The following is a 16,293-nucleotide window of genomic DNA, read 5'->3' on the forward strand; positions in this document are numbered from 1 at the left end:
ATTTTTGCGCTACTCGTTTAGTTTTGTGAACGTTTGTTATTATGGTTGCTCAAAAGTACGAGTATTATATCTGATTTCAAAGATTTAACAGCATCAGGTATTCCTCCAGATATTTTGTGTACTGCAAAGAATGTAACCGAAGGATTGTTGTCTAAAAAGTCGACTGCATTTTACGAAGCTTTTGAATTTTATACTTTTTTGCCTAGGGGTAATTTTATATCTAGGCATAAAAGTAACATTTTTATATTGTTAATCATGTCATAAAAATTAATACTTTTGTAAAATTAAAAAAAAATTATCAGCACTTTTTGTGTGAATAAACCGTTCTCTCAGAAACAATACTTGAAACGACGCAATTTTGAATGTCAGTTACCCTCGCGAAATCAATCAATCAAATCAATAAAAATTCGATATCTTTTGATCAGAATATCAAATCGACAATTAAAATGCATTTTAAAGGTGAAAAATATGCAGTTTTTGCATGTTGTCGTCGCAGATGAAGATTTTTTACAATTCTCATGAGATCGTAAAAATTCATCACTTCCATTGAGCTGTTACCATAAAATTTTCATTTTTAAAGCCTAATTTTAAAAGTCATTTATATCATGAAATTTCGGTTTTGAGTGTTGGCAGCAAATGTGAGGCATTTGAAATATATCTTAAAAAACGCTTAATTTAAACTTTTACATTGCAAATGATCTAAAACAACATTTAAAACTAATTATGTTTATGCACTAAATTTTGTTTTTCGACACTACAGAACTTCATCTACAAACTCTAACCAGTATCGTGTTTTCATTGCTATCGTGGAGAAAGCATTTCCCGTGACGTGCGATGGTTTGTAAGGTGAAAGTTTAAATTCAGCGTTTTTAAGCAAAATTCAAATGCCTCAGTTTTGTTGCCAAAACTCAAAATAGAAATTTCATGTTATAGGTTTTAAAGATTAGGTTATAGCAATGGAAACTTCACTGCTCCCGGTCAATATAAGTAGTAAATTTTATTGATTTTATAAGAATGAGTAAAAAAGGACATTAAACGCGCAACGTTTATTTATTTCACATATTTATAGAAACTGACTTCATTTGCGGCAAAATAGAAAAAAAAGAGAGATTTGCAGTCTTCACTTTTAAAACATATTTTGATTTTTGTCGGCAGGATACTTCATTCAAAATATATCGAATTTTTACTGTCGAGTTGATACAAATATTATTTAAAGTTGATTTCGCACGCGCAACTGACACTTAAAATCGCCGGTTGCTTAAAGCGTTGTCTATGAGAGAAATGGCGTTGTGTCTGGCGACTAGATTATAGAATGAAGCTTTGCGCTAGTCTACAGTACCGCCTACTATACCACTGTTTTTTTAATTCATTGAGTTATTTATTTAATAATTTATTTATTTTATTTTTTATATACCCTAATCTCAGAAATAATTTATATTAAAAGTATGAAACCTTCGGATTTTGTCATTAGAACACTTTACTTACCTTGAAATAATCAAACTGTTAACTCATTATCTGTGTAAAAGAAGGAGAAAACTTCCAGATCTCCTTGACTTTTGTATAACCAAAGGTATAGCAGATAATCACCTAACAACTAAATCATGCTTCGACTCAACATCCGAGCACTCGCCAGTATTTCATATCCTGTCTTCTGAAATAGTTTATTTACCTAGACCTCCTACGCTTTATTTATCAGAAACCAATTGGACTTTATTTAAAGAAACCATTACTAATAACTTAAATATAAACTTATGTCTAAAGACAGAAAGTGATCTAGACATTGCCGTGGATTATCTCACTAGATGTATACAGAAAGCGTGCTGGGAATCCACCCCACCAACCAATAATAAACCTAACAAGGAGTTCTATCCAGAGACCATTACACAACAAATTGAAGAAAAGAGAAGACATACCAAAAAGTAGAAACACCGACCAATAAAGCTGCATTTAACAAAACAGCAAAATACCTGAAGAAAGTGATCTATAGAGATTTATCGCCATCAGAAGCCACAGATGACACCCTTTGAAAGGCTACCAGAAAATTGTTACGACCAAAACAACATATACCACCAATCAAAACAAGTAACGGACATAGTGTATGCACTGATGACGAAAAGGCAAATATATTTGTCGAACACTTGGAAACTACCTTTACTCCATTTCCCTGTGAGTTACAACCAGAAGAAGAGGAAAATATGCATAGATATTTGGACTGACCATACCAGATATCTCTGCCTAATAAAAGTTTAAAAAAAAAGCAAAACTATTGACGCAATACTTAATACTAATAAGAAGAAAGCTCGTGGTTATAAGCTGATTACTGGATTCATCTTATGTTAATTACCACAAAATGCGATCCTCTTATACGCGGTATTAAGATTAGGATATTTTCCTTCACAATGGAAAGTGGCTCAAGTTATTTTAGTATAGGCAAAATAATAATAAAAAATAGGTAACCCTGTAGAATCCGTAACTTTATATAGACCCATTAGTTTATTACCAATTCTTGCTAAAATTCTTGAGAAACTAGTAATTAAGAAATTGAGTTCTTTCTTAGAAGAAAATTGCTTAGTTCCTGACTTCTTCTTCTTCTTCCTTTGCCCTATCCGTTTCGGACGTTGGCTATTAACAAGGCTAGTTTTACTTTGTTTACGGCACCTCTGAACAGTTCGGTCGATGTTAGTCCGAACCATTGTCGCAGGTTATGCATCCATGAGTGTCGTCTTCTTCCCGGTCCCCTCCTACTGTCGATTCTTCCTTGGACTATTAACTGTAGCAGCCGGTACTTAGTATGCCTCATGACATGTCCGAAGTACTCAAGCTTCCGTTTCTTTGCAGTGAAGATTATTTCTTTGCTTTTGCCTATTCTCTGCATTACTTCCACGTTAGTGATGTGGTCTGTCCAGGATATCCGAAGAATACGGCGATATATCCACAGCTCAAAGGATTCTAGTTTCTTCAGGGTGGCTTCCGTTGTGATCCATGCCTCTGCTCCATAGAACAAGACCGGGAAGACATAACACTTGACCAGTCTTAATTTTAGTTCCATGGAGATTTTGCTTGTGAACCACTTTTTCATATTGTTGAACGCGTTTCGCGCTTTTTCAATTCGTGATCTTATTTCTGTTGACTGGTCCCATTTTGTGTTGACTGTGGTTCCAAGGTATGTGTATGTCTCCACTTGTTCTATTTTTCGGTTGTTTAATCTCAATTGCATCGGAGGTTGTTGTGTTCTGCTGATGAGCATGCATTTAGTTTTGGTTGTATTGAGTTCTAAACCATATTCTTGACTTGCTGTGTGTATGCTTTGCATGAGTTTCTGACTACCAATTTAATTTTGAACACAAACACGCTGCAGTTGACCAAGAGTTGTTAATATCATAAACCACGATTTGGATGAAAATTTGGATGATGTCTTCTTGGACATCACACAAACTTTTGAAAAAGTGTGACATACAGGTCTGCTATATAAAATTAAACAACAACTTTCATCTGAATACTATAGGATATTCAAATCCTACATAACACACAGCTATTTCCAGATAAAACACGGTACGCTAGTAACAGTATTGAGACCTGTAAACTTTGGCGTACCTCAAGGTAGTGTACTTGGTCTATTCTTATATCTATTATATGCGGCCGACCTACCCACTTCTGATCAGTGTTCCTTAGCAACATTTGCTTATGACACCGTCCTCTCGTCGCACGCAAATTCGATCGAAATATCTAGAAGGTTACAAGTCCACTTAAACACCATTCAGATGTGGTTAAAAAAATGGAGAATCAAGGTTAATGAAACTAAATCAAACCATGTTACTTTTATATCTAAACATCTGACATGTTCACCTGTACAAATAAACAATCAAGATATATCGAAATCGCAAGACGACTTACTTAGAGAAACCACATCTTCAATAAACGAAAACAACTTGGATTAAAGTGTGCAAGCAAATTATATATTGGAATCCTGCAAAGGTTCCAGTCGAAGGTCCCTAGGCAGATTGTTAATGCACCATACTACGTCTCTAATGAAATACATCGTGGTCTCTCAGTGCGAAGAAATAAAAAAGTGTAGTGATAGGCATTTAAAGCGGTTACAAATTCACCCAAATTCTAGTGCGGTTAACCTACTGGACAACAGCAGGGAAGTCAGAAGACTTAAGAGACACAAACCCTTGGACTTACCAGATAGATTTCTTAAGTAAATGGTTTAGAATATAAGAATTTTTTTTTAATATTAATTTTAGTTTAATTTAATAAGGAAGGTGCCAGCACTGGCAGGTATTCCTCGCTTATGTTAATTTCTCTGTTTGAATTATCAAACTTGATTATTGTCCAAACAGTACAGACTGCAAATCTTTACTTGGAAAAAAAATTAATTATAATTATATTACAGATCGTAAATAAATAGTAAGTTACAACAATAGGGAAACTTATCGCATTACTACATCAATACATTTTTAATTGTGGTCATAAGCAGTTGTTTTAGAAGTGATATTCCAAAATGGCATCATAATGACATAATATTTAAAAATCTAGATTTTCTTATAAATAAATAACGCTCTTATTTGAAGTATACCGTTTTCGAGAAATCCCAATTATAAAAGATAGACTATGGGAACTAAATAAAAATAATTCAACTAATGTGAAACACCTGTGCACACAGTATTAGTAATAGGTTGGATTAACAAGTAATTCGTGGACACAATAAGCATTTGTTTTATAAAATTTTAAAAGTTAACGATATAGAGTGACGGCTACAGATTTATTAAGTTATTTTTAAATAATTATATGTAAAGATCGCCGAATTTTTATAAAAAATTTGGTAATATTTTTAAATTCATCGCAGACATATATTAAAAAATTTACCTCCAAATCTGATCACCTTTTTATATTAATTAGGTAATTAGTATGTATGTATGTCCGTTTCACCCTTTTTGGTCGATTTAATATTTAAAACCACTGAAGTAAGATGAAAACGGTTATCGGGAAAAGGCCACAACGCCTAAAAAGTAAATTTTACAGGAGAGTAAGGAAGATATTATTCTGGTATTAGTTGAAATATCAATTAATTATCGGTTGAGCAGTGTCTAATTTTGATATTTGTGCAAATGTTGATAACCACAAGAGCATAAAAAATCAGGTGTGCTCTGAGAAAAAAAAAATGTTTTTGGAGTTTTTCCAAACAAATATGTCCTGTGATTTTATGAGTAATGATTAATATGATTAATAAAACTCCAGCATTATTAATGAAATAATATGTTTGTTGAATAAAGATATTTAGAAGTTCAAATATTTGTTGTTATAGTCGGACAATTTTCAATTAAAGGTGACTAATCTACAAATTGAACTAAACGGTAGAAAACGGTGAAAAGGTAAGATAAGTTTCATAAAATTTGCCTCCGTAAAAATATAAATTGGTGCGATTCACTAGTGTATAGTGAGACAAGTTCATTGAATAATTTGAAAGATCGGTAAACTTATTAATATTATGCTGGTCTATATATATTTACGTTCTTAGAAAGAATGGGAATGAGAGAAATATGATATTTTAGTTTATTCCTTCCACATTTTATATGTGCATAGGCGTAGTGCGTTCTATTTCTTGGGAATATATTTATTAAATAGACTTTATTATTAACTTTAAAATAGTTTTGAGGTAAATAAGGTAAATTTAAGGCAAAAATTCCGAGTGTATACTTGAACGAGGTAACATCGTATCAGCGCTTTGCTCCGAGTTTTAGTGCTTTTTGTAAAACCTAACAACTACTTTTAAATACTAGTTAGACCAGACTTTACCGTATGTATCAATTAGCGATAAGCCTAATTCCATGTTTTTTTTTGGATCGATTAGTTAATTAGCAAATTAATAATTTCTTCAACAACTGGGCCAGTTACCAGTGGCGTAGGCCTACCCATAATGTATTTTTGGAAGAAAATACATAAAACCTAACTTAAGTTAACAAACAATTAAATTTTTCGTCTACCTTTGACTACAAGGGTACCGATAACAAATACAGTTCTCACATCAGATTCTCACAGTTCACAACTTTTCAAGATGTCACAAAATATTCAGCATAATTCTACTTTAACTTCCTCATATGCAACTGCAACCAAATCAACTCCTAGATCAACTTTTCCAAAGAGGGATCAAGTCATAGTATTGCATGCCGATGAAAATCTAAAATTGTTCGATTACGTCAAGGCAGTAGGTGACGCTATTGGTCCCAAACAAATCCTATTCGCATCCAGAATATCTAATACGAGAATTTGTATATATTTAACTAATTCAGAACTCGTCGACAAACTGTTAAAATCTCATCCGATTTTGACAGTAGGAAACTCTGTGATGAATGTTCGCAGGCTAGTCTCCCCCACATAAAGAACAGTAATATCCAATATATCTCCACGTATACCACACGACCTTGCAAAAATGCTATAAAAGAACTTGGGCTCCAACTGGCCTCCCCCGTCTCATTTTCAAGAGCATGTATCCTTTGCGATGAATATTCGCACATCATGAGCTTTAAAAGGCAAGTATATGTTTTTACCTCTGATGACAATTTCAATCTGCAAACTTCATTAGTAATCCCATTCGAAGGTAATGAAATCAGAATATGCAAGATGGTATATATATATATATATATATATATATATATATATATATATATATATATATATATATATATATATATATATATATATACAAAAAACACAGTTTATTAGGGTTGCAGTCAGAAAATTGGCCGGGATGTTAATGAAACACTCTTATGACTTTTTGTCTAGCTTTCGGAATGGTTTTATTCCTTTTTCAAGACACTGTAATAAGAAAAAGTGTAAATATTTATAAAATATCACAAATCTTCAGTGCAACTTACTAGTCGTTGAGATTATTTATAAAAGCATAGATACTCAACATTAATAACACACACATAAAATATAAAATAGAGGACAAAATACATTTTAAAATTCTTTAAAATTTAGGTAAAAATAGTAAAAATTTTGTTGTCATCTTGTACTGGTGTGTTTTAACTCTGGCACATAGAGAACAAAAAGAAAAAATCCTATGATTAAAAAGTAATTAGGTGTACTTAATATCATATTTCTTTTTAAGAAATACTAGAGGCCCATCTTAGGTGATTTTAATTTTTAAACCTGTCTTAATGGTATGCAACATGTTATGCATATAACTGTAATTTGTGTGGGTACGGGTGCAGGTAGATATTAATTTTATTTTGGATGTTTTTCCAGTAAGTAACAATAAATGTTGCTCAGTTTATCTATGTCTGACTTTTTATTGATGCAAGATGTACTCGATTTTATGGAACACATTTCCAAGAAAACACGTTTTGAATGGTTCTTTTCCTTTGCCAAAATACAGGAATCCTCGAAATTAAATTCATGTTTCAATGTTAATGCATGTTCTGTCAATGCACATGCATTTATTTTTTTGGTTTTTATATCGCTACGATGTGAGATCACCCTACTGTGAAAATTACGAGATGATTCTCCTATATGCTGCCCTTTGGAGTGCCAAAGATTTGTTTAAAGAATAGCCATTGAATAAAAAGATGTTAGCAAAATATCCCCCATACTATGTAACTTTGTTTTGGATGAACTTATAACAACGTGTAAAGAAAAAATACCTTTTCACATACCTTTTATTAAACGATATGTTGATGATTTGATTTTATCGGTCCCTGAAAACAAAGTAACTGATGTGTTAAACACCTTTAACGCCCAATGTCAACACCTAAAGTTTACGGTTGAGAGAGAGGCTGATAATATGATTCCTTTTTTAGACATGCTAATCCATCGTGGCAATGATGGCATGCTAAGGACGGAGTGGTATCGTAAACCTTGTTTTAGTAACCGTTTTATAAACTTTCATTTTCAACATCCATCCAAGATGAAAACAAATTTGGTTTTGGCCCTGAAAACTAGGGTTATCAACTTGTCACACATCGAGTTCAGAGACAAGGGACTAAAAAAGCTGAGATCTATATTACAAGAGAACTCTTATCCTATAGGGCTGTTAAATAAACTCATTTTCGGTTCTCCTTTTCCTTCGAATTTTTCTGACAACCAAAATTTTCATAACAACGAGGTCCGACAATTTACATTGACACAGAACACATCAGTGATACCATCTAAAATAACTTATGGTTGCCTACCCTACATTCCAGTTTTGACACCGAAGCTAATGAACATCTTCAAAAATGTTAGTGATTTAAAAATTACAACCAAAAATGTGAAAACGGTATCGAAGTTATACACAAAAACAAAAGATCCTTTCACAATACAGGAGTCATCGAATGTTGTTTATTCTATACCGTGTAATAATTGTAACAAAATATATATAGGAGAATCATCTCGTAATTTTCACAGTAGGGTGATCTCACATCGTAGCGATATAAAAACCAAAAAAATAAATGCATGTGCATTGACAGAACATGCATTAACGTTGAAACATGAATTTAATTTCGAGGATTCCTGTATTTTGGCAAAGGAAAAGAACCATTCAAAACGTGTTTTCTTGGAAATGTGTTCCATAAAATCGAGTACATCTTGCATCAATAAAAAGTCAGATATAGATAAACTGAGCAACATTTATTGTTACTTACTGGAAAAACATCCAAAATAAAATTAATATCTACCTGCACCCGTACCCACACAAATTACAGTTATATGCATAACATGTTGCATACCATTAAGACAGGTTTAAAAATTAAAATCACCTAAGATGGGCCTCTAGTATTTCTTAAAAAGAAATATGATATTAAGTACACCTAATTACTTTTTAATCATAGGATTTTTTCTTTTTGTTCTCTATGTGCCAGAGTTAAAACACACCAGTACAAGATGACAACAAAATTTTTACTATTTTTACCTAAATTTTAAAGAATTTTAAAATGTATTTTGTCCTCTATTTTATATTTTATGTGTGTTATTAATGTTGAGTGTCTATGCTTTTATGAATAATATATATTATAATAATATATATAATATATATATATATTAATATAAAACCATTCCGAAAGCTAGACAAAAAGTCATAAGAGTGTTTCATTAACATCCCGGCCAATTTTCTGACTGCAACCCTAATAAACTGTGTTGTTTGTTTATATTGACAGTCACTAATATCCAGTATTTCTTATATATATATATATATATATATATATATATATATATATATATATATATATATCTAGTTGTACATAATTTAGGAATATAACGAAACCATCTTTCTTTTACGAAGCAACAGAGTTTATGGAATCTTAGGGGACTCTATTGGGTGTGTAACTAAAATCTATTGTCTACGTTATTTTGTAGTAATTGTGCTCCCTTCATATGTATATATTTATCATTGACTTACTTGATTTGTTCAAACTATTATTAAAAACTGGTTTTATAAAACCAGTGAAACCTTAAAAATACAAAGATTAGCAAGTATTTTACATTTCGCACATACTGTATTACCTTTTATTTCAGAACTTTAAAAGCGGATCCACCTCAAGAGGACAATAATATACATGAAGAAGACTTCCGTTTGCATTCCTTGGAACTACCAGAAAATCAAGTTAATGATTCAACGTCTCTAATAAATGTAGGATTTAGACATATATCTTACAGTGTTTATGATGGAATATTGTTTGGAAGAAGTAAGTAGAATTAATACATAGTAGACATAACATAACGGGCTAACGGGCAGTAGGACCAATATATACTAGAAAATGGATCAAATGGATCATTAGTAGTACATTAAATTTAAATTGTAAAGTGGGTACTAATAGAGGCTGGATTTATTTATAACGCTATGTTTATTTTGAGTAAAAAGAGAAAATGAATGAATAGCTCGAATAATTAGGGAGTATTTAAACAATACTTTCCCGAATCGAGTTATTAGTGGAAATGGCGATATTAAGGGACTTGCGCGATCTCCAGATCTTACACTCATTGACTTCTTTTTTTCAGTCTCCATTTCTGTTACATCAGAAACTCTTTTATTCTGTTCGCAGAAGTTTTTATGGCAGATTAGCTGTAGAAGGTCAAATATTTCAATAGTTTTTGTAGGATATTATGAATTATTTCTTATTTTATTAGGAATTATTTTTTAGGAAGAACGGAAATGTACATCCTATGCGTTGTTGTAAGTTACTAAATGATTTTCTATTGTGGTGTCGGAGGGGATTGGATAATTACAATTAAGTGATGGATTCGACCGTTACTCGATGGAAATTCATTTTATATAACAATAAAACAGTGCAAACTTTGTTTTCAAAACTTTCTCAAAATTTATTATAATATCTTATCACTACAGCTGTTTCGTTTGGTATGCGTTTACACTTTATAGTCTTTAACTGAATAGGTTGAGGAGGCGAGAACTATTTGTCTCAAGTTGGTCATTCAGAATCATGTCTGTATTTTTTGATTTGTTAATTTCCATAGACTGTAATAACGAAAGCTTAAAGCCTTTATTTTTGATGGGAAGGACTTGAAATTCGTCATTAAAAGAATAATTATGATCTAGAAGGTGAAGTGCATATGCAGAATCTATTTTTCTATTATTGAAAGCCCTTTTATGTTCTGCTATACGTTTGATAAAAGTTCTACCAGTATGACCGATGTAAGTTTTTAAGGCAGCAAAAAACAAAATTTGTTTAATTTACTAATGTTTGTATTTTGAGAACGATTTCCAAAGTAGAAATTAAAACGTCAATAAACGTATTTTAACCTTTAATTGTGGCTTATTCCCATTTAAATAGTAATTAAGCCATATTTAAGTTTGTATACACCACTGTGTAAGTGGTTTTAATTTTGGCTCTTTTTGGTTTTCATATATTTGCCCAAGTTGTTTGTTCTAAAATCTGGTGTTATTCCTTTTTTTTTATGTGCTTATGTGTCCCTGAAAATACTAATTTAAGGGATTTCTTATGAAGTTTTTGATTTAAAATTTTATTAATTGTATGTTTACTGTTATTTGCTTAACGATATTTATTTCTTTTTCAAAGTTGTATTTTGACATGGGAATTTCTATTAATCTATGTATCATACTATGGTAGGCTACCAATTTATATTGTGTAGGATAGGATGATGAATTGTATATAGTCGTGTCAGTAAGGGGAGGTTTATGAAATACGGAGAACTCATGTATGTTTTTAAGTCTGATAATTATTAAGTCTAAAAAATTTATGGATTAAATCTGTTCTATGTTTATTGGACATTCAATGTGACTGTAGAGTGAATTAATATATGATAAAAATTGGTCAAGCTGCCTGTTAGTTCCTGTAAAGCATACAAGTACATCGTCTACGTACTTTCACCAATATAAAAACTGTCTGAATACGTGATGTTTTGATAACTTTATTTCAACATAATTCATAAAAATCTAAATATCAGCTATTTTTGTTCTATCTATGGAATCTATGGAAATTAGACATAATTCTGAATGACCAACTTGAGACCAACAGTTCTCCCCTCCTCAACATATTCAGTTTAAGACTATAAAGTGTAAACACATACCAAAAATAGATCACCTGAGAAAGGCACTCTGCCGTAATAGCTGTAGTGATAAGATAATATAATACACAGTGAACGGCCACCAATATTTTTGGTAGTTTTTTAACTGATTAAAATTCGATTGGTGCCAAGGTCAAAAATAGTTTGTTATCAGTGGCGCGTTGATCTTGTCGAATTATAAATTAAGTAAATATCAATTGAGTAGTAGGTTTGAAATTTAAAGATAATCAAAATAATTGAAATGAAAATAATTAAACGTTCGAATTGTAAGTTGCTGATTGTTGACAACAAGAAGGCGCTTTATCATATATGCCGTGCAATTTATTAATTCACTTCCAGTGTGTGGACATTTTACAAGATGAAATGATGAGAATTACCAGAACGAAAACGAAGTCAGTTAGAATCGTCTATAACTAATTTTGTTAAAGTTAAATAAATTACTCATTTTGATTTCTAAGTTTATTTCGGATATATTGATAACGGTTGAAGTAAGTCTTGTTGCTTTGGTGAGATTTTCTCAATCTTATGATCGAGAGTCAAAAAACTGTGTACAAGACGCAAACATTCATTATTAGAAGTTGTTATTGTATAATTTACCGACATCAAAAAGAGATAATAGGGAGATAGAGTATGTAGTCAAGGTTATCAGGTTTTTATTTTTAATAAAATCCCGTAATTATTTATATTTTATCCTATAGGAAAAGTTAGTAACCTTAAAAGGTGAGGCCGTTAAATATGAAATTTACAGACCATAATAGTCTGTTATTTATTTTGCATAATAAAATATTATTAGAAACAAAATTTGATAGAATTTAATTAAAGGATATAGACTTATCTAAACTTATCTAAATATTAGTAAAATTATTTAAATAAAGTACGACAAGAGCGGAAAAAAAGTAAACTATTTAACAAGGAACCACAATTAAAATATAATAATAAAATTCCCACTATTTTTAGTGCTAGTAAACAAAATGTCGCAAAAACCGAATAAAACTTAAAATTTTTTATATTTTATACCAATATTGCTTCGTTTATCTTCTAGTTCCGATATTTACAATCCTTCTTCTTCGCGTGCCTTCTCCGCAACGGAGGTAGGCTGTCATCATTGTTATTGTAGTGAATTACATTCGAACCATTTTTATTTTATTAACAACGCTTCATTCAACGTAAGCAAAAGCTTTGACGAGCATATAAATTCACTAGTTGTCTTGATGATTTTCTCGCTCACCGTATGTTTTCCAACCAAGTCAAACAATCTTTGCTAAAACTAAAAACATAATTTGAATAATATATCGTTGCAAGTGGTGATAGTAAACAAAATTATCGGTACATTTTTCTTCTTCTAATTTTCTTCGGAATGTTTGTCGTTACTTTTTTCTTAGTGTAAAGTCTTTTATTTATTTATACTTATTTATATTTTGTTCTATTTTATTTATTAATTCTTTACTAATTTATTATATTGTTCTTATTTTAATTTATTAAAAAGCACGATAATTTATATCAATTTATTTAACTAATAATACATAATTTATATAGACGAACGTAACAATTAAAATCGCGACCGCGAATCCTCTTCAAAATTAACTGACCTCTTAATAACAAAATTCCTCTATAAATATAAAATCCCGCTATTCGAGAACAACGGCGAAGCGACGATCTCCCATCGAAGTAACCAGAAGCTCAGACCGGTCTTATTCGGCCTACCTGGAAACCTAGAGTCGGATGATTCATCATAATTTGGGTCTAGATCCTTCGCCGAAATTTCTACAACAAAAACAGAATTATTTATAATATATTTACAGTTTTGTAGGCCATCATATTTATTATCGTAACATTAGGTTATTACAGATGAACCTTCCTCCAATAGTGTGTCTGCGTTCCTTACAACTCTTGATAATATCTCGTTCACACTGGATGAATTTGAACAACAGAATAACCACTAAAATATCGCAAAAGTTTACCAAAAAAAAATATTTTTTATTTGAAATATATTTTTTAAGTTGGGTAATTCTACTATTAGGTTGCTAATATTAATTGTTGTATATTATCCGTAGTGGAGTAGTCAGTATCGCTGACTTTTACGTGGAAGACCAGAAATCCATTTCCCACCGGTGAGAAACTTTTTGTTTTTACTAAAATCAATAACTTTTTAATTTTTGTAATCTTTTTTGTCTTTCTCTTTTGAAATTTGTATATGTATAAAGAACAAAGTCGTAAATTGTGTCAGTTACATCATTTATAACTCAAGCACGGTTTTTCGGATTTTTGTTTTTTTTTTTTGGATTTGTGTTCATCTAAAATAATAGAATAACTATTAAAAAATAACAATTAGAAAATTCATTTAAGATAAAACAGATGCGTGTGAATATATATGTATATATATATATATATATATATATATATATATATATATATATAATATATATATATATATATATATATATATATATATATATATATATATATATATATATATATATATATATATATATATATTGTTATGATGTGTTTTTTGTTTGAATGATGAGCAATGAGTATTTTTAATAATATAATATATAGGGTTTTTATCGCGGTTCTCAAAGAATTAGCTTGTAAGTACTTTTTAAAATTATCTTTATTATAACTATTATGAAACACACATATATATCTAACCTAGCCAATGTAAATTTAAAATAAACTATCTTTAAATTGATGTTCTTATAAAACTAATTAAATTCTATAGACAATGTTAGATTTAAACAAACTATCTTCAAAATTGAAATTGTTATGATATTAACTAAATTATATTAACAAAATTTTGTACCTTTCTTTCACTGAATGCCTAAATGAACTGTTTTCCACTATATATATTCTAATCACCACTGAAAGTCTTCGTACTTCGGTTATCCTTGTTTTTTGTGAAATTACTTTTTTCAATCATCAGCTTCTACCAATTTAAGATATAGTTTTCTTCACCAGCATTTATACACCACCAACCAAACCAGCAAACAGCATTTATATTTATTCTTCTTTTCAATATACCAATATCCAATTATTATAAGTTGATTTATACTAATCTCCAACCATAATATAATTTAATTTCTTCCAATATACCTTTTTTTATCTTCAATAATTATTTGTGTATAATTATAAATGTGCATTAAATTATATGCATAATTTTTAATCTTCATTTAACTCACTATATTAAACTATTGGACTATTTGTACTTGATTCACTGACTCTAACTAACTTTCATAATAAACTGCTTGACTTCTGACTAAAAAACTTAAAAACTGCCATCTTGAATCCAAATCACGGGTATTTATATGTTTTTGGATTTCTAGAACCATCTCGTAAGATATCATGTTCTATTTTGTTCTATTAACTACTTGTCTGAATTTTCTGGAACAAACCATTTCGCAAACATGGCCATCTCCGGAGATCCAGAGAATTCCATTCTTTTCTATTAATAATTTTGTTTACATTTAGGCTTTTCAGATCAGAATATATAATTAAATTAGTAACTTAACATTCTAATTTAATAAAATACACATTTCAAACAATATATTATTATAACCCACTTTATATTCGTAAATATTCTTAAACGTCACTTCAGAGTATAAATATCTGTCAATCTCCGAGTGTATTTTTGGTTGCCTAAGCACATGGCTCACTTATATATATTTACAATATTAAAATACAACTTTTTACAATTATTATATGCTAATTTATTAAAAATGCCCTCACATAAATATATTTTTATTAAATTCTCTAGTATATAACTTATTTAAAACAACCAAATATCTAATATTATGTAGTATATAACTTATAAATTATTTTCTATAAACCCTAATCGTCACAATACCCCAAAAATAATATTTAAAATAAATAATTTACTTATTATTTTTTTAAATATTAATTTTCTCATACCTTATTAAATTTAATAAATTAATAATTCAATTTTTTTTTATTATTTAAAGTGTGTTAAATACATCCCTGTTCGCTGTCTATGTCAAAGCAGAGAATAACGGAGCACAGTTCGGCTATTCTATGGTCAAACTGTCATGTCAAATGGAGAGAATAAAATATAACCTTAATTAAAAATATAATGGATATTGTGTTCTGTTTATTTATAGACAAAATCTAGGAATTATTTCCATTCAAAATAACTTTCATCAATATAAATTGGTAAGTTTTTCCACTTTATTATATTAGAAAGACATTTTTATAGCAATTATAGTATCGAACCCCAAATTATGATTTTTAGGGTATCAAACAATTTCCATATGTACAAAATTCAACAAGTATGATGTCAAATTTATTCACAACAAAGAAATCTACCATCTATCTATGAAATGGATCTATCAGTAAGTTATTAGTGTTATTATATTTGTGTTAAAGGTATAGAAATCATTATTCAATCTCTTCATGATATTGAAAAATGTCGTTGATATGAAATATGCCTCTTAGTCTGTTCTCTGCATCTATTAACACATAACTATTTAGTCCATTCTGATTTTCAATTGTATATGGACCTTCAAACATTGGTTGTAATTTCTTACAACGGTTTTCTTTAACATTACTTTTTCTAAGTGAACGAATTAACACTAGGTCTCCTTTTTGAAATGTGATTGGTTTTTTTATATTTCGATTTTGTCTTCTGATATATTTTTCAGCTTTCCTCCTAATTCGGTTATTCACTTTCTGCATTACTTGTTCTAACATATCCTGATTATATTCACTAATCCACTTTCTGTTTCCTATATGGCCAAACATTAAATATTCTGGTACTTC

General features: G+C 30.1%; 1 protein-coding gene across 1 annotated transcript in view; it reads left to right on the forward strand.

Annotated features, from left to right (window-relative positions):
* Window positions 1–16,293, forward strand: part of LOC140434445 (ATP-binding cassette subfamily G member 4-like) — a 67,124-nt gene that overhangs the window by 6,058 nt on the left and 44,773 nt on the right. Inside the window, exon 2 of the mRNA XM_072522708.1 lies at window positions 9,493–9,662. Coding sequence (XP_072378809.1) covers window positions 9,493–9,662 — 170 coding nt within the window. The remainder of the gene's footprint in view (window positions 1–9,492; window positions 9,663–16,293) is intronic.

The sequence above is a fragment of the Diabrotica undecimpunctata genome, chromosome 2 (genome assembly GCF_040954645.1).
Source record: "Diabrotica undecimpunctata isolate CICGRU chromosome 2, icDiaUnde3, whole genome shotgun sequence".
Taxonomy (NCBI): Eukaryota; Metazoa; Arthropoda; class Insecta; order Coleoptera; family Chrysomelidae; genus Diabrotica; species Diabrotica undecimpunctata.